This window comes from Haliotis cracherodii, unplaced genomic scaffold (assembly GCF_022045235.1).
Source record: "Haliotis cracherodii isolate W230 unplaced genomic scaffold, xgHalCrac1.p SCAF_13, whole genome shotgun sequence".
In the NCBI taxonomy this organism is placed as follows: Eukaryota; Metazoa; Mollusca; class Gastropoda; order Lepetellida; family Haliotidae; genus Haliotis; species Haliotis cracherodii.
The window spans coordinates 26,380,506-26,402,196 of record NW_027266268.1 but is presented as its reverse complement, the minus strand read 5'-3'; the positions used below and the strand labels follow the sequence as shown (position 1 = coordinate 26,402,196).

The window sequence follows — 21,691 nt, the reverse complement described above, 5'->3', positions numbered from 1 at the left end:
AATTGCAATAATGATTCATGTATTGCGATACATACCACAATATATTGCATGCCTTCTTTCATTTGTAATTTGTAACAAAATACTAAAAAAGGTCACATACATCACACTTCCCCTGCAGTTTTTTGACAACTTTGTAGTAGTCCACCATTTTGTTGGATGTTACTCTGGCCACAACACAAACGTAATAGACAGATCATATACAGGAGGCTGGTCATGAATAATTTGGCTTCTTCGATCACAGGAATCAGATGCTAATTTCATAATTTCAACTGGAGTTGTCACTGATGTACATTTTGCCAACGAGATGAAAATATGCATGATTTTGAAAAACCCAATATACACCAGTATTTTCCAAACATATTGTCGGCAGTATTCATACGACAATCCTTAACAACTCTCCAGTATAATGTTATATGTTTCAGGACCTACTGATTGACGAGAGTGATCTAACTGATGTGTCTGTGTGTCCACCTGCCCCCTGTGTCTGTACTTGGAATCATATTGTTTAAATGGCATCAGCGTGTTTTCACTCACCTCAAACTTTTGCAGATCTTGCCGTAGATCATCTATCTTTTGAGCATTTTCTTCTATTTTCTTATCTAAGGTACTTGGATCTCCTAGAGCCGGGTTGTTTGCATAAACATCTTTCATCTTCAACATGCCTTCCCTGTAACAGCAAGCCATGTATACAGTCAACACCGCTGTGTTGGAGTTGAGAGACCTATGTCAATACTGAGGTTCCACACAACCGAAAATGATAAATAAAGAAGGAACATGCAGGGGCAATGCTTTTACTTCGAGACAACAGTAAGTTTGACACAACAGTGTTTCACTGTAATCTCAAGGTATCCCTGTAAAGGCAAGTCCTATGTAATCTCAAGTTGAACTTTAGCTATCCCTGTAAAGGCAAGTCCCACATAATCTCAAGCTGAATTAGAGCTATCACTGTAACAGCAAGTCCTATATAATCTCAAGTTGAAACAATGCTATCCCTGTAACAGCAAGTCCTATATAATCTCAAGTTGAAACAAAGCTATCCCTATAACAGTTTAACTCTACATTACCTCTGTCTGTCCTACCTCCAAGGACTACAACCCTCCCACAACTCTACATTACCTCTGTCTGTCCTACCCCCAAGGACTAGACTACCACCCTCCCACAACCCTACATTACCTCTCTGCCTGTCCTACCCCCAAGGACTACCACCCTCCCACAGCCCTACAGTACCTCTCTGCCTGTCTTACCCCCAAGGACTACAACCCTCCCACAACTCTACATTACCTCTGTCTGTCCTACCCCCAAGGACTAGACTACCACCCTCCCACAACCCTACATTACCTCTCTGCCTGTCCTACCCCCAAGGACTACCACCCTCCCACAGCCCTACAGTTCCTCTCTGCCTGTCTTACCCCCAAGGACTACAACCCTCCCACAACTCTACATTACCTCTGTCTGTCCTACCTCCAAGGACTACAACCCTCCCACAACTCTACATTACCTCTGTCTGTCCTACCCCCAAGGACTAGACTACCACCCTCCCACAACCCTACATTACCTCTCTGCCTGTCCTACCCCCAAGGACTACCACCCTCCCACAGCCCTACAGTACCTTTCTGTCTGTCTTACCCCCAAGGACTACCACCCTCCCACAACCCTACAGTTCCTCTCTGTCTGTCTTACCCCCAAGGACTACCACCCTCCCACAACCCTACAGTTCCTCTCTGCCTGTCTTACCCCCAAGGACTACCACCCTCCCACAACCCCACATTACCTCTCTGCCTGTCTTACCCCCAAGGACTACCACCTTCCCACAACTCTACATTACCTCTCTGCCTGTCTTACCCCCAAGGACTACCACCCTCCCACAACCCTACAGTTCCTCTCTGTCTGTGCTACCCCCAAGGACTACCACCCTCCCACAACCCTACAGTTCCTCTCTGCCTGTCTTACCCCCAAGGACTACCACCCTCCCACAACACTACATTACCTCTCTGCCTGTCTTACCCCCAAGGACTACCACCCTCCCACAACCCTACAGTACCTTTCTGTCTGTCTTACCCCCAAGGACTTCCACCCTCCCACAACCCTAGAGTACCTCTCTGCCTGTTCTTTGGCCATTTCCTTCTTGATTGCATCAATCTTCTGCTGCAGCTTCTTCCGACGCTGATTGGGAGGCAGGTCACTGAAGTCTTCCTTTGGGTCATCCACCTGAAGACAATCAAACCACTCATATCTCACTCTAAACTGGTCAATATCCATGTAAACGCCCACCATCAAGCAGATATGTCACAAGTATCTTTAACAAATCATTTCTAACAAAACATTTTGTATTTACCACAAAGCATGTCATTCACATAACAATACTCTACATGATCATTAAGCAAAGCGAAATAAGCTGCTAAATTTGCGTTCTTTATCTGTGGGATCATGCCATGTTACACAAAATTACTCAATGTTAATTTCATGGCAGGTCACAATTCATATACAATGATATGGCTGTATGTCACTGAAATGACCGCACATCATCATCACCATCATCATTCCTAAAGGACAACTGTATTAATGACAATGCCACAACGAGGTCAAGGGACCTCATACTAGCATCTACCACTGATAACCCATAACATGCACGCATGCAATACCAAAGCATACCACAGCATGCAATTTCTACCACTGCTGTTTATAACCACCTAAAACCGTTTGGGTATTCCACTTACTCATTTGTAAGCACGAGACAGCGATTAAGCTGTCTATACTGTTTCATTACAAAATGTTATCAGATGAAATACTTAAATTAATCTTTTTGTTCTGTTTGTTGTTTAAGACCGCACTCAGGAATATTCCAGCTATATGACGGCGATCTGTAAATAATCAAGTCTGGACCAGACAATCCAGTGATTGACATCACAAGCATCAATCCATGCAGTTGGGATACGATGACATCGATCAACCAAGTCAGTGAGCCTGACCACCCGATCCCGTTAGTCACCTCTTATGACAAGCATAGTTGCCGTTTAGGGCAAGAATGGGTTGCTGAAGACCTATTCTACCCCGGATCTCCACCGGTCAGTTAAATTAATCAGTAGATCGTAAAGAGCATTTACTGAGCACAGCAAAAATGTAAATAAATATCCCAGGCATTGATTGAATGGTGCCTCAGTCCATCAAATATCAAACCTGGACACTTGCTTAGGAAAAGTAAAGCATATCCTGCAAATGTAACACATTAAATCAACAAAAAATAATTCCAGGCAAAAAAAACCCACTGCGAGCCTAAGGACAATGTAATGTTCTGTTATGGACAACATGCAGAAAACACTGGTGAGAACGCAGGGAATGTTAAGTAGCCTCTTACACCAGTGTGAGGACGGGGTTGAGGAAGTCAACCTGACCCGCCTACTTGTGAAGTCAAGTGTTGATATTGTGCAGCAACACTCCGATGACCACATGGCTTGATTTACAGCTTCTGGCACAATAACAATACTCACTAACTCTAATTGCACCTTGTAAACAAAGTCGTACCAAATAGTTGTCACATACTGTTCTCGCTTAGAATTCATAGCCTGAACTTCATGTAATACAAATTGATTTCGTTATTTGTCAAGTAAACTGTAGTCTTCCATATTACAGAGCACCATGTTATCAAGACATTAATCCATCCTCGTGGACAGTTGACATTAATGTATAGTTGCATGTTAAGTCAAATTAACATTTACACAAGAATATTTGTCAACTGTGGTTTGTATTCTGACTTTATGACTGCCCCGTGGCCTAGTGGACAGAGCGTCCGCCTGGAGAATGGAAAGTCAATGGTTGCGTCCTTGGCCATGTCATACCAAAAATGGTACTTGTTGTTGCCTTGCCTGGTTCTCTGCATCAAGGGGATAAAACAAGGACTAGTCAGCTCAGTCTGTACACTGTGTCTGAGTGGAGTATCCATGTTATACTGTGGCATGGTATCTCAGTGGGCGGGCACTATAAAACCAGTTTTAATCTGGACTAGTAGTACAAGCAGCCATACACACTCATGCATGTACGGTGATATAAGTAAAACAATCTTGAACACGACGCTAAACCCCATTTCACCTCACATCAAACTTAAGAGTTTAATGAAGCATTTGCACATTTCAGAGTGAGTGAGAGAGTGAATGTTGTTTTTCGCTGAAGTATTTCAGCTATATGGCAACATCCAGTAACTGAATTTCACACAGGAAAACCAGTGGTTGACAGTATGAGCAACTATCCACGCCAGCTAGAGCCATAGTATCAGAAAGATCCCAGGTTTAGAAGTGCTTAAGACAAACATCAGATACTTGGAATCCCCACCGACATGTCAGAGGGTATCAATGGGTATCAATGGAGATCCACTTCAACATCACTCCGTGGACTTGTCATTTGTTTGCTTGCTGTCAAACCCCACACTCAGCAATATTCCTCCTCATAGAGTCTGGACCAGAAAATCCAGTCATGACATCATGAGCATCCATCTACACAAATGGGATACATCAACCAAGTCAACAAGCCTGACCATCTGAACCTGATAGTGGCCTCTTGAGGTGAGCATGGGTTGCTGAAGACCAATTTTAACCCGGATCTTGACAGGGTTGAATTCTGAATCAAATCGCAGCCACAAGAAATAACTTTACATGTTGTCGTACATTTGGGCCCCTCCAGGGCACAGCCATGTTGTATTAGTAACAGTGTCATGTTAGAACAACACTGATGGTAATTAGAGTTCCCGGCCACCAACATCCAAAGGTCAAGGTCATCATGGTAGTTAAGTACAACAGAAATCATTTGGTTAATAACTCACAAAACAGTGTTGGAGATGGAACTAAATGGGACGGCTTGTTTGCTTTTCTTCCTTGTTTCTAAAAAAAGTATAGTTGCATCTATCTTTTTCAAAAGTTAGGGGAGATAATTATATAAAACATGGTGCTCAGGCTGGTTGCTTGTGACAATGGACGTATCATCTAAAGAGATGAAGATTTACACACGGTCACACTACGTAGCAAATTTGAGTTAACTTTCTCGAATATTTCTCTCCATAGATAGATATCCATATTTCTGTACCAACACTGCTTTGATGAAACAATTTCCTGTTATATACAATAGATAGACATGCATCTTTCTTGATGACATCACAGAGTCGCTACATGTTCTCTAAGACAGTTACCATGGTTACATACTGAAGGAAGTACATCTAGGACTACAAGTTGTCAATTTGTAACCTGGGCATGCCCTCTGTGAAACTCTCCCAATCATTATGCTGTGCTGTTTGTTAAAGTGCTCTTTGACAATGATTAAGAAAATTTCCCAGACCATCCCACGTTTTATATCCCCATCTGGTGTTGTACAAGGGAGAAATATGTTCTTAAACAATAGCCCAACAAGTGAAAATCAGATGCTAAAGCTGTTTTTTCAACCTATATCAGATTTGTTCCTCTCTGAAAATCCTGTTTTCAAACAAGATACAGCATCACAAGTCTACATAACTCACCTGTCCGGATTAATTTTGATTGCATTCCATGCACTTTAAACAGTTGCAACATAAATGTATTTCCTTGGGACTCTTCTGCAAAGATGCCCCATGCCAAACATTGTTGTTTGCGTATTTGATAGCACTACATGTTTGATAAACATCGGATCTTGACAACTATGTGAAAAGAAACTGGCATCTATCTTCACTGATAAAAGAAATTTGTTGGAGGTGCAATCTTCTGTTTGAGAACATGTTTCAAATATTTCTGGATGACAGATTCAACAGTCCTGACTCTTTGCTCAGAAGCCAGAGTGTGATGAATTATTTCCCCTTGTATATATACACCAGACAGGGTGGTAGATTCACAGTACCACAGATCCAGAAGTCTATGGCTAACCCAGTTGGAATCATATTACTTGTCATTCTGCTGCCATTTTTCAAAGCAAATGTCATCATGCTATACACATTCAGAGGAAATACAATTTGTTCCTTCCTGAGTAAAAGGATGCAAACACAATTCTTACTTCACAGAGCTCTCAAAAAAATGAATTTTTGTAATCGTTAAACAGGAAAAAGCCCATTGTGCAATTTCCGACATTTGCTTTGTAAAACAGGCAACAGAAAACATTGTGGAGCAGATTTGCCACACAGTGACAACTAACAGGCTGTAGTTATGACATTTCGTTAACTAGTTTAACACTGTGTATACAACTGACTACACTAATCCTAGACATGACCAAATCAACTGTCACAGTGTGTTGCATCTGCTAACTCTAGGAACTGAGTAAGATGCAGGCTCAGTAGATCATCATATCAAACCATATCTGCCCAGGCCAGGATTGACAGCTCCATAATGAATACCAATAATGGTAGCAATATAATGGAGTCAAGAAAGAGACGTCCTTTTGTACATGGGATTCAAGGGTCTATTTAAAGGGAATTTGGGACGCAAATAAAATCTATTTGGTACGTATATTCAACATTTAACAAAATATGACGTACATAATAATTCCCTTTACCGGTATGTATTATCTTTTTAAAATATTTTTCTCAGTCATTCAATTTCAAATCATACCCTTTCATGAGCTAGGAATGAGTTTGAAAGTTTTTCGTCTGCGATCTGGATTCTGCCTTCGTAGAGTGAATATTAAGAATTGTGTTAAGTAGTCTTTGGGATTCAGGGGTGAATAAATGAGACCGAGTGAAAAAAATTAGAGGGGATTTGGGATTCAGAGGAGGAGGGGATGTTTTCTGAAATGCCATGTTCTGATATGATCATCTACTCAGCCTGTTCTGACACCTGGGTCTGGATGCTACAAGATATCATAGACACGGCATACCTGGATCTAACCTTCATATACACTGGGTACATGTGTGACACATAGCATACATATTTGACACATTGCATACATCTGTGACAAGTTGCATACATCTGTGATGTGATTGCAATATATTCCATACTTTAAGCTATGTTAGTATTAAATATATGCAAAATGTTACTGGGATATAAAAAATGATAATTTCGAAATGGTGTAAAAGTTGTTTGTTACAGGGCACAGGGATTACGTTTTAGAAATTGGTTTAAAAAAAGATGTGGGTTGCTAAGAAAGTGGACACTGTCCTATCAGAACGAACAGTTATCACACTTAAACATGACAGGTTGTCATGGTGACATCTTAACTTTATCAGAAGTGATGTTTTTGTGAATTTGGATGATACTTATGAAACTTTGGATAGCTATTTTTCAACTTGAAATCTAAATTATAACTTTTTAAAGACAAGAAATTCAGAATTTAAAGGGAACATATTTCCTGCATTCCAACATAGGAACACCTAGTTTCTGAGAGCAAACATAGGAGTACTGTGTAGAGTGATTGTCTGTGGCTGTAATGCATGGTCTGTCTATGACATAGTGCAGTAGATCCAGTGAGAGAGACTGACGGACGACGGACAGTGACACAGACATACGAGGTGGGCGACATATTTACCGTGGTAGAGATTGTGGGTAACTGCGATAACAGCTAGAAACAAAATAAATACACACATAGCCTTCAGTTCCAAAGTATCTAGCTTGGATGAGCATCTCTAGCGCTCTATGCTTATATGGATTCAACTCTCTCTGTATGAAGCTACCCAAACTAAAACCAACCAATATCTTCATATCAGACCGAAGTTGCAATTCATAGAAACATGTAAGCACATTGTACCAAGTTGGGATACATTATCGTTAAAGAAGATGGATTAATTTTGAATTTTTTCACCAAGTCAAATAATAATTAACGCATCAAGATACTTTCTGGGTGTTGATGAAATCATCCAACTTGATTCCAAGTAGGCCTGGAAAACGTGCTGAAGAAGGTGAGGTTTCTAATAAAACTGTGCCAACCATCACCTCAGTTCGTCATACTTCCAAACAAATGAGAAATGTAAAATTCTATTGTAATAAATCTTTGTCCTGGAAAAAAGCAATGTAAACAGTGACGCACAAAAGAACAAAATTAACAAAACAATACCTGGAAGCAATCTGACCATGCACCTTGACAAAGATACCCAGCATTATGCCATGATCAGCAGCTACCTCTAGTGTTCCATGGACTTATTGACTTCATAAAAGGGCTCCATTTCAGAACTTTAATTGTTGACTTATTATTGTGGTTTACCATATCGCTGTAGTAACCCTATCTCAGTGCTGCCCCCTTAAAACAATTTAGATTTGGACTTGTTGCTACACGGAGCTGCTGACTGTGCCAGTGTTTTCCTAATAGATTCCCGATCCAAATGTGCATCGTACTTTATAGGCTTCAGCAAAGTGCCAGCGTCATGATCTAACGACAAAGGCAACATGATTTACTTCATGAGACACTCGTCTTCACATACAAGTACTTATATTGTAGATGGAGCAACAATATATTTACTTATCGAGTTGGAAATCGGACTGGTAAAGATTTTTTATCTGCAATAGCTCTCAACGATGACAGCCATAAATCTGTACCTTCTCGAGGATCCATACCCGGTAAGTACATGGAAAGCTGCATGATGGAAAATAGATGTACACATATTTGAAGGCAAATCTATTAGGAAGCAAATTGTCTTGTGGTCTTCATGGGGTTATGATTCATGTACATACGGCAGGGTTGTTAGTGCCGATGTTCCAAATCGGGAATCTATTAGGTAAACATGATGGGACAGCCCGTAGCTGTGCATAGCGACATGTCAATATCAAGGCAGCACAGAGATACACTTACCTCAGCTATCTTTCCATATAGCTTTTAAAAACACATTCATAAAATTAAAGTAATGTGACATTATTCGGATGCTACAAAACTACATGGAACACAAGGTGTCCTCCCCATCTGGCCGACGCTGTCAAACTGCTTGCAGCACAACTACTCACACACCTACTCATGCCATGCTGAAAACATAGGACTGGGTACTAGACAGGAAACTCAGGGGAAACTATAATGCAGGATGGAAAACAGGACTGCATTCTTTACATACCAATAATCCAATGATCTTTAACATGAGGAAAAACAAATAATAACGGCTGGCTAGAAAATAAAACTTTGGTACAAAATTCTCCCGAGAAATTCTGTTGGTTGTTAACACTCACACAAATACATTGAAGAGAAACCTACAAACAAATTGAGTCAACAGTCAGACACCAAGCACTCAAATCGAAAAGAATATATCCTGACGAAAAATTGGAAGCGTCATAACATTAATACGTCTCTTGAGTTAAATCAGTTGTCAGGAAAGATGTATGCAATTCATGAAAATGAACTACGGTGAAAGGTCTGCTACATGAAACATGAGAATACATGTGAATACATGTGAATTGATGTGATGAACGTTATGTGCCCTTGAAGGATGAAGCCGACGATGAGGCAAGATGAAACATGTCTGACAACTGATCTAACACAGGAGCTTCACTGACATCCAACATCTAGTCTAACTGCCATCAAACAGACCTGAGATTTCTGCAGCAACAGTTAATAAAAATGTTCAGTTAATGTTTAAGAAGACAAATCATCTTTAGAAAACAAACTTGGAAATTCCACATATTTATAATTACAAATTGGGAATAATGGTAAAAACAACTGAGCACAACATATCTGTAGGAATGACTCCATTACGCCCCAAATGTTTAAATAAAAACCTTTTAAAAAAATTAAAAAAAGAATCTGCAAAAGTAACACCTAGAGTAGACCGTACAATGAAGTGCATGATAAATATTCACTTTACACATGATACAGTAGGTCAGATGACCATATGCAAGAGGTTGTGAAATACATCCGAGTGCATACCACACAGTCTCTACAGTGAAAGCTGTATTATAATCTAGCCTATCTGCCAATGCAACAAACACTCTAGCTTGGGTTAGTGGCATATGGCTGCCTACACATAGTTAAGAACATTAGGAATAAAGAAGATTTGCTATAGTATGGATAAACATCTTGTCTTTTTTTTAAAGTAAGACAAACGTTGATTCATTGTAAACAGAACGAATTCCCTCCCTGGTAAATCACATCTACTGACAATAATACCTTGCCCTACAATAGTCAAAAAAACATCTTACAATCTAGCAGTACTACCAACACAGAGTAAGGGAACAATAAAGTGGGCGAAATATTTTGGCGTTCTTAAAGTTCCTCATGGTGTACCACCTGCTAACATTTTGTGAGTTCACACACACAGCTTGAGACTGAATACTTACTGATCAATTACATCTGTGAAATAAAAGGGGGCTGGCAACGGTAGGATATTGTATTATGTAGGTCTTTTGGTCACAGGTTCAAACACAGGATTTGAAACAGATATGTAGGATGCCCTATTCACTTCAAAAGTTTCTGTAAGTCTAGATGAGCCAACATGAAATAAAGCTTGGAAAACACCAGCAAAATCAGTGGACATGTGAGATGAGATGTCACAGTCATTACATTTAAAAGAATTTCTGAGTCTAGTTTACCTAAAGGATTACAATAAAATGTGGACTAACATCTAGTCTCTGCAATGAAAATATTTTACAGATAAATTATCATCTTAATAAAATACAACAAAAAGGAGCCCAGGGACTTCATTTTGAGAAACTGCAGTAATCTAGACATGCCAAATATTACAGACCAGCATGGGCTGTACGGGATCAATTTGTTTTCAGGTCTGTATGACAGACAAAGCAAAGTGCATCGTTCCCTTATGTTCGGTTGGTAGTACATGTGCTTCCTAAAATAACAGTGCACACTCCTGTTAATATGCTAATTCAAAATGACAAATATGTTAGTAGAGAGTAGAGAGAACATGACCTACCTTTGATGACTGAAATAAACCAAATATTCCCCCTCGTTTCCGACTCTTGCCAGAAACAGTGGATGTCTTATAGGTATTTTTCATGTCTGAAGGCGCTGATTTGGGTGTGGAGTGGTTCGAGTTTTCGGTGGCCTGCATGTTGCTCAGATCTTCGAATGGAATGTCACTGGGGACCTGAAACCCTGACTTGTGCCTCTCGATAACCATCTTTGAATCCTGAAAACATAAGATGAGGTCCGATGAAATGGAGTAAACGCCACGTCCAAAAGTATAGCACTTAAATAGCGACGTACAAGTGTGTGTGTGTGTGTGTGTGTGTGTGTGTGTGTGTGTGTGTGTGTGTGTGTGTGTGTGTGTGTGTGTGTGTGTGTGTGTGTGTGTGTGTGTGTGTGTGTGTGTGTGTGTGTGTGGGTGTGTGTGTGTGTGTGTGTGTGTGTGTGTGGGTGGGTGATTGTCTGGTCTGGACTCAATTATTTACAGACCGCCACCATACACTGGAGTATTGCTGAGTGCGGGGTTAAACAACAAACAAACAAACAAACAAACAAACAAACAAACAAACAAAGACTCTAACTCTGTCATCTACTTCCTGGTAAGCATAAACATATTCTTCTCTACTAGCAATATTCAACACTACATTCAGACATTAAACAATTGTGCATGGTTGTATTGAAGTCTCACTTCTTTTGCATTTATGGCTGCTGCAGCCTTCTGCATGCCGTCGATGCAGGTGTTGATGATGGGGATGACATTCCTGTCAGCCTCTGCACTCTGACCTATAGCTGACTGGAGGCGGTTGATTCGCTTCTCGTCCATATCTTGTAAACCCTGAAACACACACAAATAAGCTTGTACTTGTAAAAAGATGAAAGGGTAATATGACATAAAAAGTTGATTAAGATTTTTGATTTGATCTGTTTGTTGTTTAACGCCGCACTCAGCAATATTCCAGCTATATGACGGCGGTCTGTAAATAATCGAGTCTGGACCAGACAATCCAGTGATTGATATCATGAGCATCGATCCCAACAATTGAGATATGATGACATGCAGTGAGCCTGACCACCCGATCCTGTTAGTTGCCTCTTACGACAAGCATAGTCGCCTTTTACGGCAAGCATGGGTTGCTGACAGCCGACAGATTTGTTCTTGGGCTGATAGTTTATATAAGTAATTATTAATTAAGTATTTTTAAAATAATGTGATAAACATGACATAACTTTCATATTTATAAACAGTAGGATTAGACCTTTCAAATGGTGTATGACATATAGTCGCAAACATGTTTTACAAGCTGATACTTTCCTTGATAAATGAGTGAGTGAGTGAGTTGGGTTTAACACCGCTTTTAACAGTATTCCAGTTATATCATGGCGTGTCAGCTTAATTTGGGAGGAAAGCCCAAAGTGATGCAGGTATCAGGCGTTTACCACTTTGGTGAAACCCACAAGCATGGGTATGGTGCTGCCAAACCTAGAAACATAATTGGGGCAAACCGGGATTCGAACCCACAAACATAGGTTTCTAGCGAGTCCAAGGGACGCAACTCTGCACAGTGAATTGCGGTGCCTGAGACGACTGGGCCACAAGTGCCCTCCCTTGATAAATGAAGGCTTCATCTATCACTACTTAATCTCTGGGAACTCGGTGTGATAGCAGTAAAAGCTTCTGTTGGACTGGTTGTGTTTTGTAATTGATATTGCAAGTGTATGTCTCCCTGCTTCATCAAAAATGTTTGGGTCGAATAGGACTGGAACAAGTCCAAATTTACTACCCGGGTACCCACCCCTCTATTACCCGGGTACCCACCCCTCTACTACCCGGGTACCCACCCCTCTATTACCCGGGTACCCACCCCTCTATTACCCGGGTACCCACCCCTCTACTACCCACCCCTCTATTACCCGGGTACCCACCCCTCTACTACCCGGGTACCCACCCCTCTACTACCCAGGTACCCCTCCCTCTACTACCCGGGTACCCACCACTCTATCACCCGGGTACCCACCCCTCCATTTCCCGGGTACCCACCCCTCTACTACCCGGGTACCCACCCCTCTATTACCCGGGTACCCACCCCTCTACTACCCGGGTACCCACCCCTCTACTATCCGGGTACCCACCCCTCTATTACCCGGGTACCCACCCCTCCATTTCCCGGGTACCCACCCCTCCATTACCCGGGTACCCACCCCTCTACTACCCGGGTACCCACCCCTCTATTACCCGGGTACCCACTGTGGGTCTCAAGAGACAGGTACAAAATGTCCAATTGGCAAAACGTATTTAGATACATGTATCAAACAATCTGGTCATGTATACAATAAAGTTGACTTAAGTTATATCTTTATTCAACAATAGTCCGAAAGAATGGGTGCATAGTCAGAAAGAAATGCGAACATAAGTGACTTGTAGCGTAACCATAGAGTTTTAGATAATTTTTGTCTTTAAACAATATATCACGTGACTAACCACAAGTCTGGGTTGTCCTGTGGGTACCCGGGTCCTACTCGTCCTTACTAATTAGCCAAGTCGGTGAGCCGGCAAAGCGCTTTCGAGCCCCCACAGCGCTTATTGGATCTGAAAAAGTGCGCCCGGTAAAGGGCACTACTCCCGAGACCTCTCCAACACTCTTGTATGGTATAATTATTATGTTATCATCAACTTGCTGTTAGGCATAAGTCATATAATTGGCAAATGCAATGTTTGAGGGGTGTCTTCTAAGACTCGTTCATGTTTTGAAAGTGCAAGTGGAAACCACTTGGTTTTGTATTCAGAAATGATAACGTAGACCCATACTGTCAGATCATTTTCTTCAAACATGCTGTCTGTTGTCCCAATCTCACCTGTCGTAAGTTCCTAAGATGGGTCTGACCCTGTCATAATTTTGGTACTAAACTTGCGATAACATAGCACTAAGACAGCTTCAAGAAACGTAGCACTAAGACAGCTTCAAGAAACTTAGCACTAAGACAGCTTCAAGAAACTTAACACTAAGACAGCTTCAAGAAACGTAGCACTAAGACAGCTTCAAGAAACGTAGCACTAAGACAGCTTCAAGAAACGTAGCACTAAGACAGCTTCAAGAAACGTAGCACTAAGACAGCTTCAAGAATGGGCTTAGATAAGATCTTTTTCACTATGAGACATTTATGACAATCTTAGTAACAGGACTGTGAACAGGCTGCCAGGTGGGCAACAAAAGGTCCTTGCTCAAACAAATTGCATACAGTAAACTACATTTATAACCAAGACGTTTATAACCAACTGACGGATATAACGAACAGTTAGTTTTTTTGTCCTGTCCATAAGCTGTGTATGCTGCATATATGCTTATAACGAACTACGGTTATAACAAACTCAAATAAGTGGTCCCTTTGAGTTGGTTATGACTGTAGTTCACGGTACGTTGTGAATGATGAAGATGGATGTACTACCTGAAATACTTGTGGCATGCCGGTGGAATAATACTCTCTCTGATGAGCATTGGTCTGCTGGAGCTGGGCAGCGTACTCGTTTTTGCAATCCTCACATTGAGAAGCCTTCGTATTCATCACAATTCGATGCTGCAAAGTTATAAAACATGGGAAATTTTCACAACTTTCAGCTGATAACAGTATAAACATAACACTTTTACCTACGTTCCAGGACTAAAAGTGCTTTACTCATTGTATCACTTGAGGAACAAACCTGGAGCCTCCCTGTGACAGGAAAATGGTTCCCCCACTACACTAGCTCCAGCTCTTCTCACACAAGACTGACACACAGTGTGATAATTACCTTTTCCACTTCAGCTCGGGACAGATTGATGTCTGCATCAGCCTTCCTGTAATTGTCTAGAGCCTTTTCACTGTCTTTGAAAGCCCTTTCGTACTGTCGTTTTGACTGAAAGGTGTAGAAATAATGTCAACACCATGTAAAGTTATTCTTATACCTCAGAAACAGTACACAACATACCTTTAACTCAGAGATATTGCATCAATCTACATTTCTTCACTTGAGAATTTACAATCAATACAAAAAAGACCATGTCATATTTATTTTTACTACAATTTGAAAGCATTAATTACTTTCAAGAAATGCCGGATGTCATATTTGCATGCAATGTAATTACTCTGATCAGTTGTTTAAAACAAATTCCTCTGCACAATTTTTGTTTGTTTGTTTGTTGTTTAACGCCACACACAGCAATATTCCAGCTAAATGACCAGACAATCCAGTGATTGAAATCATGAATATCGATCCATGCAATTGGGATACAATGACATGCATCAACCAAGTCAGAGAGCTTGACCACCCGATCCCTTACCGATCCCTTACGTCGCCCCTTCCGATAATCATAGTCGCCTCTTACGGCATGCATGGGTTGCTGAAGACCTATTCTACCCTGGATCTTCACGGGTCTCCTCTGCACAAACATCACTTCAAGTAGTGTAGTGTCTACCGCTGAACTGTGATAGCTGACACACAGTTTTGAGAGTTACCTCTCTTTGTTCAAGAACACGGAAGCAGGCAACCACATGGCATATGTAATTGAGACAAACACCTAAGAAAATAGAGCTTGCATAGCCTTGTACTTATTTTACAAGTTGGTATCTAACAGTACTCCCAATTGTCTCCCCTTGCTCAGGTGTCCCAACCTGTTGGTAACTCCCCACAGAGAAGTCACGGCCATGCATCTCACCTTATCTAACTGTTGGTATGACTGTTTAAGTGAATCTTGAATCCTTGTTCCTTCATGTAAATGCTGAAATGATAAACACACATCCATGAACACCCCACAGGAGCTAAGACATGAAAATGTGGCAGATTTTAATCATTATCACACACGCTTTATGGGGATTGTGTCCTGTTCGTAAATGTGTGGCCATTTCTATATTAAGTGTGTACATATCCTATAGTTTGGTTGATCCCTGTAGGTTGGGAAGTAGGCCTGTAAGGGATGGATCTCTCCACCATTTGGAAATCTATAACTAAGATCTATATGACACCTCTTTATATGTATCAATTATAAACAATAGGGTTTCTATGAGTTTTGTAAAAGCATGAAAACAATAGTCCATTTTTAAACATATTTTAATGTGTGCATCTGTCAATAAAACAACTTAAAAAGGATTTGGGGGGTAAATTAACCAATGATCAACAAGACATTCTAAGTGTTCTTAATTTGCATTGCATCCAGCTTCATTTTAAAATACAAAATTTGGTGTGTTATGATTAAGACTGTGTTATGATTAAGACTGGTTTTACGCCACACTTAGCAATATTCCAGCGATATCATGGTGGTGGAAACCAGAAACCCACATTACACCCATCTAGGGAATCAAACCTGTGCTTGCGACATGACGAGCCAATGCTAACCACTTGGCTACCCCAGGCCCCTATTAAGACTGAGTCTGAAACAAGCAATCACCCTTTTCCTCTCCTGTCTGAGCTCCCCGATGAGCGCCTGCAGGTCTTTAAAGACGGTGCCCTGCAGGTTCTCAGCCACCATCTCATGCTGGCCCGCGATGTCATGCAGCTCCTTCACCATGTCCACAAACGCCCGCGACCACGTAAACCTGAAACACAAACCCACGGATTAGTTACAATAGCCACCAGCTGTTTACTTATGTAATGTTTGTTGTAAAGTAGGACCATTTTGGTCTTCACTGTAAAGTTTTCCCCAAAACCAGCATCACATGGCTGCAGTATTCCTTCCATGTAAAATAAGACCTGTTTTCCCCCAAACCAGCATGCCATGGCTGAAGTATTCCTTCCACGTAAAATAAGACCTGTTTTCCCCAAACCAGCATCACATGGCTAAACGGATTTTCTTCAGACCCGACAAGAGCTGTTGAGATAAAAGACTACAGGATGGAAAGAGCTGGAGTCCCTACCTGACTGTCAGGTATATAGAGGGGATGTCATCCACCTGGGAGGGAGGGAGGGGGTAATACACAGCCCCACCCACACCTCCGGACAGTTGCCAGGAAACACAACTTTACACAGGTAGGTGGGGTGGATCACGCAGAGTTGCCATAGATGAAGCCAGGTAGGAACGAGATAAACACACTGGGGCAGCTATAGATACTGGTTACACCTTCACAGGTGAGATGTCAGTATAGAAGGACTGTCTGTGTAATTCCTTTGGGTCAAAGCCATTCCAGGATGAATAAAGATCCTATTGATGATTAGATGCAAGATGGAATGTTACTTAGTCACTGTCATAGCAGTGTTAGAAATTGGCCTTGACTAACTGCCCAATAGTTAAGGTATCATAAGGACTAGTACAAACTTGCCCTTTTTAAGGGTTTTGCTAGATGTAATCATTGTAATGACTAGTGGATGAAAACTGTTAGTTTCTACCGCTGCATAGGGTCAAGTCATAGGGTAATAGACAAGTCCGTGACCATGTCTGTATTATTACGAACTTTGGTATGAACAATCAGCCAGTGTTTAATTGTCCTCACATACTTAACACATTTATTGCTAAGCAGGAGCAGTGACTGAGTCAGTAAGTGAAAGTTGTTGCATGGTACAGATAGCAATACTACACCTCTACCAGTCTGTAATAAACTGAAGGTTAGACAAACCAGAGGTTGATAGCATGAGCACCAATCCATGCCACTGGGGCATACTGACACTCAGCCAGGCCATCTTTCATGACAAGGAGGGCATGGAATTAGGTCTTAAACCTGTTTCTTTGAGATCACTCACAGTGTATGTTTAACTGGATTATACAAGTCTCCTGCCCATCTTCATCTGTAGCAGCCATTGTGATCACCCAATCTCCAAATTAGTCCTTTTTGTCAGTTCTTTAACACCGCGCTCAGCAATATTCCAGCTATATGACAGCGGTCTGTATATAACTGAGTCTGAACCAGACAATCCAGTGATTGAAATCATGAGCATCAATCCACCCGATCTTTATAGGTGCCTCTTACGACAAGCATAGTCGCCTTTTACGGCAAGCATGCCAAATTAGTTCATACAACACAGGGTACTGAGGGCCAAAGCTCAAACCTTCACTGCGCCACTGTTACAAAGCATTGTATGTTCCTGTAATGTTCTGTCAATCATGTATTTTCTTTGTGTCGCACACACTTAGTCTGATTACACCATCACAATCTATCAAAACCAAAACCTAAAGCCCGTGTGTTTTATTTCATATGAAAACAATCAACAAAGAGGACGAAAGAAGCCAGCATTGCCTAATCACCAGCCTACTACACAAGATAAACAGGATTAAATTGCTTTTTATGATTACGCCGGTGTGGAGACTGTACTGGATGCCAGGCCAGGTTCACCAGCTGTTTCTTATCATAGCCTGGAGTAATAATGTAGAAGGCACAGAGCTTCGGGTGACTATCTGCCCTGGCAGGGAGGAGGAGGAGGTATCTTCAACACAAAAACCTGTGTCAGCAGTTTCTGGTTGACTGCAGCTAGACATAATATGGGTGTTACGTGGCTTGTCTTCAAGGTTGTTTAAGCATATCAGGCCAGTTGAAGGCTTTTCAGAGCTTCTTGGTGAGAATGAGTGAGGTGGGTTCTACACTACTTTTAGCAATATTCCAGCCATATCACAGGAGGGTACACCAGCAATAGGCTTCACATACTGAACATGCATGTGGGGAACCCAGTCTTGGCCTTTCAAGATGGACCACCTCCGAGGTCTTGTGGTAGAAACTACGCCCGGAGAGCAGAAAGACTGGGGTTCAATCCCAGCCGCGTCATACCAAAAGAAGTTAAAAGATGGTACTTGTTGTTACCCTGCCTGGTGCTTGGCATTAAGGGGCTAAAACAAGGACTAGTTGGCTTGGAGTCAGTATACTGCGTCTGAGTGGAGTATTCATGTTAAAACTACAGCATGGTATCTCAGTGGGCTAGCACTATAAAATCTGCATTAGTCCTGACTAGTACAAGTGTACGTGCACCCTCGCACACAGCGATATAAGTGCAATCATCTTGGACTCTACGTTAAACCCCATTTCACCCCACCTTTCAGGATGACAAATGAACACTCTAACCACTAGGCTACCCCACCAGCCCTAGTATGGTAAGAGGCAGGATACAAACTGTGGGAAGGCTTGTCTGTAAACAAGGAAATAAAGTGGTGTGGCCTTATGTTGACTGCATGTTGAAAGGGACCAATAGATAAGTAGGTCAACAGGGGTTAATAAGAATATTCATCATCAACTGTTCTTATTGTCCTCCATTTTCAACTTTTAAAGTACACACCAACATTGTAACATAATGAGGCAAGGTACGTGCTAATCCGCAGCACACATGGCTGTCACAGGTAAGCTGATTGTGGTCACTCCATGAGGTCAAATTCTCAGCCAGATAATCAGGACCTCAGGGAGTCGCCTCTTTCTTTATATCATTGTACTTTACATGGGCCAGATGACCATGTGACCTCGGGGAAACGCCCCCTTTTATATACCATTGTACTCACATGGGAAAGCCGAACTATACAATAGGTGTAAAATGTTTATTCTGATTACCAGCAGGATGCAGTTTACCTGCATACCTTATCTGTTTGGAAATCTACCTCAGCAATTGTACAATAAATACGGTTATTCTGTATATTAGCTGCATTTTCACTACAACCCATGTTGTTTATTTTCAAACACAATTGTGACTACAATGTCAACAATACTGTGGATAGATATCTATCTGTTTTTAACATGACACAGATTATGAATCATATTTGATTTATAACCTTCACATACCACTAACACAACCACCTTTCTTGGCTGACCACTTGCTTGTCGTGTGCCACGCCCCCTTTTCACTATTATGGTCACAATTACAGCTGACCAATGGGGATCCAAGTGTCACACCCCCTTTCACCATTATGGTCACAATTACACCTGACCACTGGTGATTTAAGTGCCACGCCCCCTTCTCACCATTACGGTCACAATTACAAGAGACCACTGGTGATCCAAGTGCCACACCCCCTTTTCACCATTATGGTCACAATTACAGCTGACCACTGGTGATCCAAGTGCCACACCCCCTTTTCACCATTATGGTCACAATTACAGCTGACCACTTGGGATCCAAGTGCCACGCCCCCTTTTCACCATTATGGTCACAATTACAGCTGACCACTGGTGATCCAAGTGCCACACCCCCTTCTCACCATTATGGTCACAATTACAGCTGACCACTGGTCATCTAAGTGCCACGACCCCTTTACATGACTTTTTGCATGGGTGCCTCCTTATCTGAGCTGCCATTCCTGTGACTGCATTCTATATGGTAATGAACAGAATAAGCTTGCTCTGTGATCACCTGTGTGATGGAGAGATTGTGGTTATCCTACAGAGATCAGCAGTGGGCCATGCAATACTGACATCTGACACCTAGTGCTGCTAACACACCAGGATGTATATCACAACAGTTCTGTGAACAAGAAAATAAAGTGAAATGGCCTTATGACTGTTGACTGCATGTTGCTAGGGACCGATAGACAAGTAGGTCGACAGGGGTTACTTAATAAGAATGTTCATGACCAAGTACTGTTTCTCATTTTCTTCCATCTTCAACTTTTAAAGTACACACCAACATTGTAACAGGTAAGCCAATTGTGGTCACTCCATGAGGTCAAATTCTCAGCCACATAACCATGTGATCTTGGGGACACGCTCCTTTCTATAGATCATTGTACTTTGAGTGAGTGAGTGAGTTGGGCGTAACGCCGCTTTTAACAGTATTCCAGTTTTATCACGGCATGTCAGCTTCATGTGGGAGGAAAGCTCCAAGTGATGCAGGTCTTAGACATTTACCACTTCGGTGCTGACAAACCTAGAAACATAACTGGGGCAAACCAGAATTCGAACCCACAATCATAGCTTTCTGGCATGCCCAAGGGATGCAACTCCGTGCAACGAATTGCGGCGCCTTAGACAACTGGGCTAGATGGGCTAGATGACATGCCCCTTTCTTTATTTTATTGTACTTTCAACATGGTCTAGATGACCATGTGACCTTGGGGACAGGCCTCTTTCTATCCTTTTTTTTTTCCCTTTACATTTTTATTTGATGTAGGTCATTCCAACAATTACATGAAAAGCATATGACATGTTGACCAGAAGTTGTAAAGTTTATCGATATTGTCTGTCATAGCAGATTCATATTTTGTTACATGATAGTATCCTGACTGTTTAAGTATTACCGGATTCACATACTGCCATACATCTGACACCCGCTGTACCCAATACACCGAGCTGTACATCAGAACAATTCCTGTATCTGCATCAGTCAACAAGACTTCCATATCAACACCAGGTGTTAATGGCCAATCTTAAAGTTGATTAATGCATTTAAATAATCCATAAAGTAAACATCAATACTGACTAAGTGGCAACCCATCTGCTGGCAAATTGTTGTCGGCAGTGTTATCATCAAGTATAACAAATACTGATTCAGTGGTGCCACTGTCGGTTGTCACGTACAGCATGGTGATGGTGATGTGGTGGTGTGGTGGTGTGATGGTGTGGTGGTGTGATGGTGTGGTGGTGTGGTGGTGTGATGGTGTGATGTGGGGTAACAGAGTTGAGTTAGGTAGGTCCGACATGGAATGTTGTATGACAACAGTCTGTATATGACAGCGGTCTGTAAATAATCGAGTCTGGACCAGACAATCCAGTGATTGATATCATGAGCATCGATCCATGCAATTGGGATCAATGACATGCATCAATCAAGTCAGCAAGGCTGACCACCTGATCCCGTTAGTCACCTCTTACGACAAGCATAGTCGCCTTTTACAGCAAGCATGGGTTGCTGAAGATCTATTCTAACCCGAGATGGGTGTGCTGTGGGTGTGGGTTGTGCTGGGTGCAGTTGTGTAGTTGTCAGGGGTAGGCACCATGGGTCAAATCTAACGAGTCCACAGCTTATTTCGGAATAGTG

The 21,691-nt window shown here is 41.7% G+C and overlaps 1 protein-coding gene across 1 annotated transcript in view; it reads right to left on the bottom strand.

The window, feature by feature from the left end:
• Window positions 1-21,691, bottom strand: part of LOC139458559 (cdc42-interacting protein 4 homolog) — a 29,121-nt gene that overhangs the window by 1,934 nt on the left and 5,496 nt on the right. The window contains exons 3-12 of the mRNA XM_071239986.1: window positions 18,055-18,166; window positions 16,666-16,700; window positions 16,200-16,347; window positions 15,471-15,533; window positions 14,567-14,671; window positions 14,224-14,352; window positions 11,468-11,614; window positions 10,787-11,002; window positions 2,096-2,208; window positions 535-667 (exon numbers count right to left, since the gene is read on the bottom strand). Of these exons, the coding sequence (XP_071096087.1) occupies window positions 535-667; window positions 2,096-2,208; window positions 10,787-11,002; window positions 11,468-11,614; window positions 14,224-14,352; window positions 14,567-14,671; window positions 15,471-15,533; window positions 16,200-16,347; window positions 16,666-16,700; window positions 18,055-18,166 (1,201 nt within the window). The remainder of the gene's footprint in view (window positions 1-534; window positions 668-2,095; window positions 2,209-10,786; window positions 11,003-11,467; window positions 11,615-14,223; window positions 14,353-14,566; window positions 14,672-15,470; window positions 15,534-16,199; window positions 16,348-16,665; window positions 16,701-18,054; window positions 18,167-21,691) is intronic.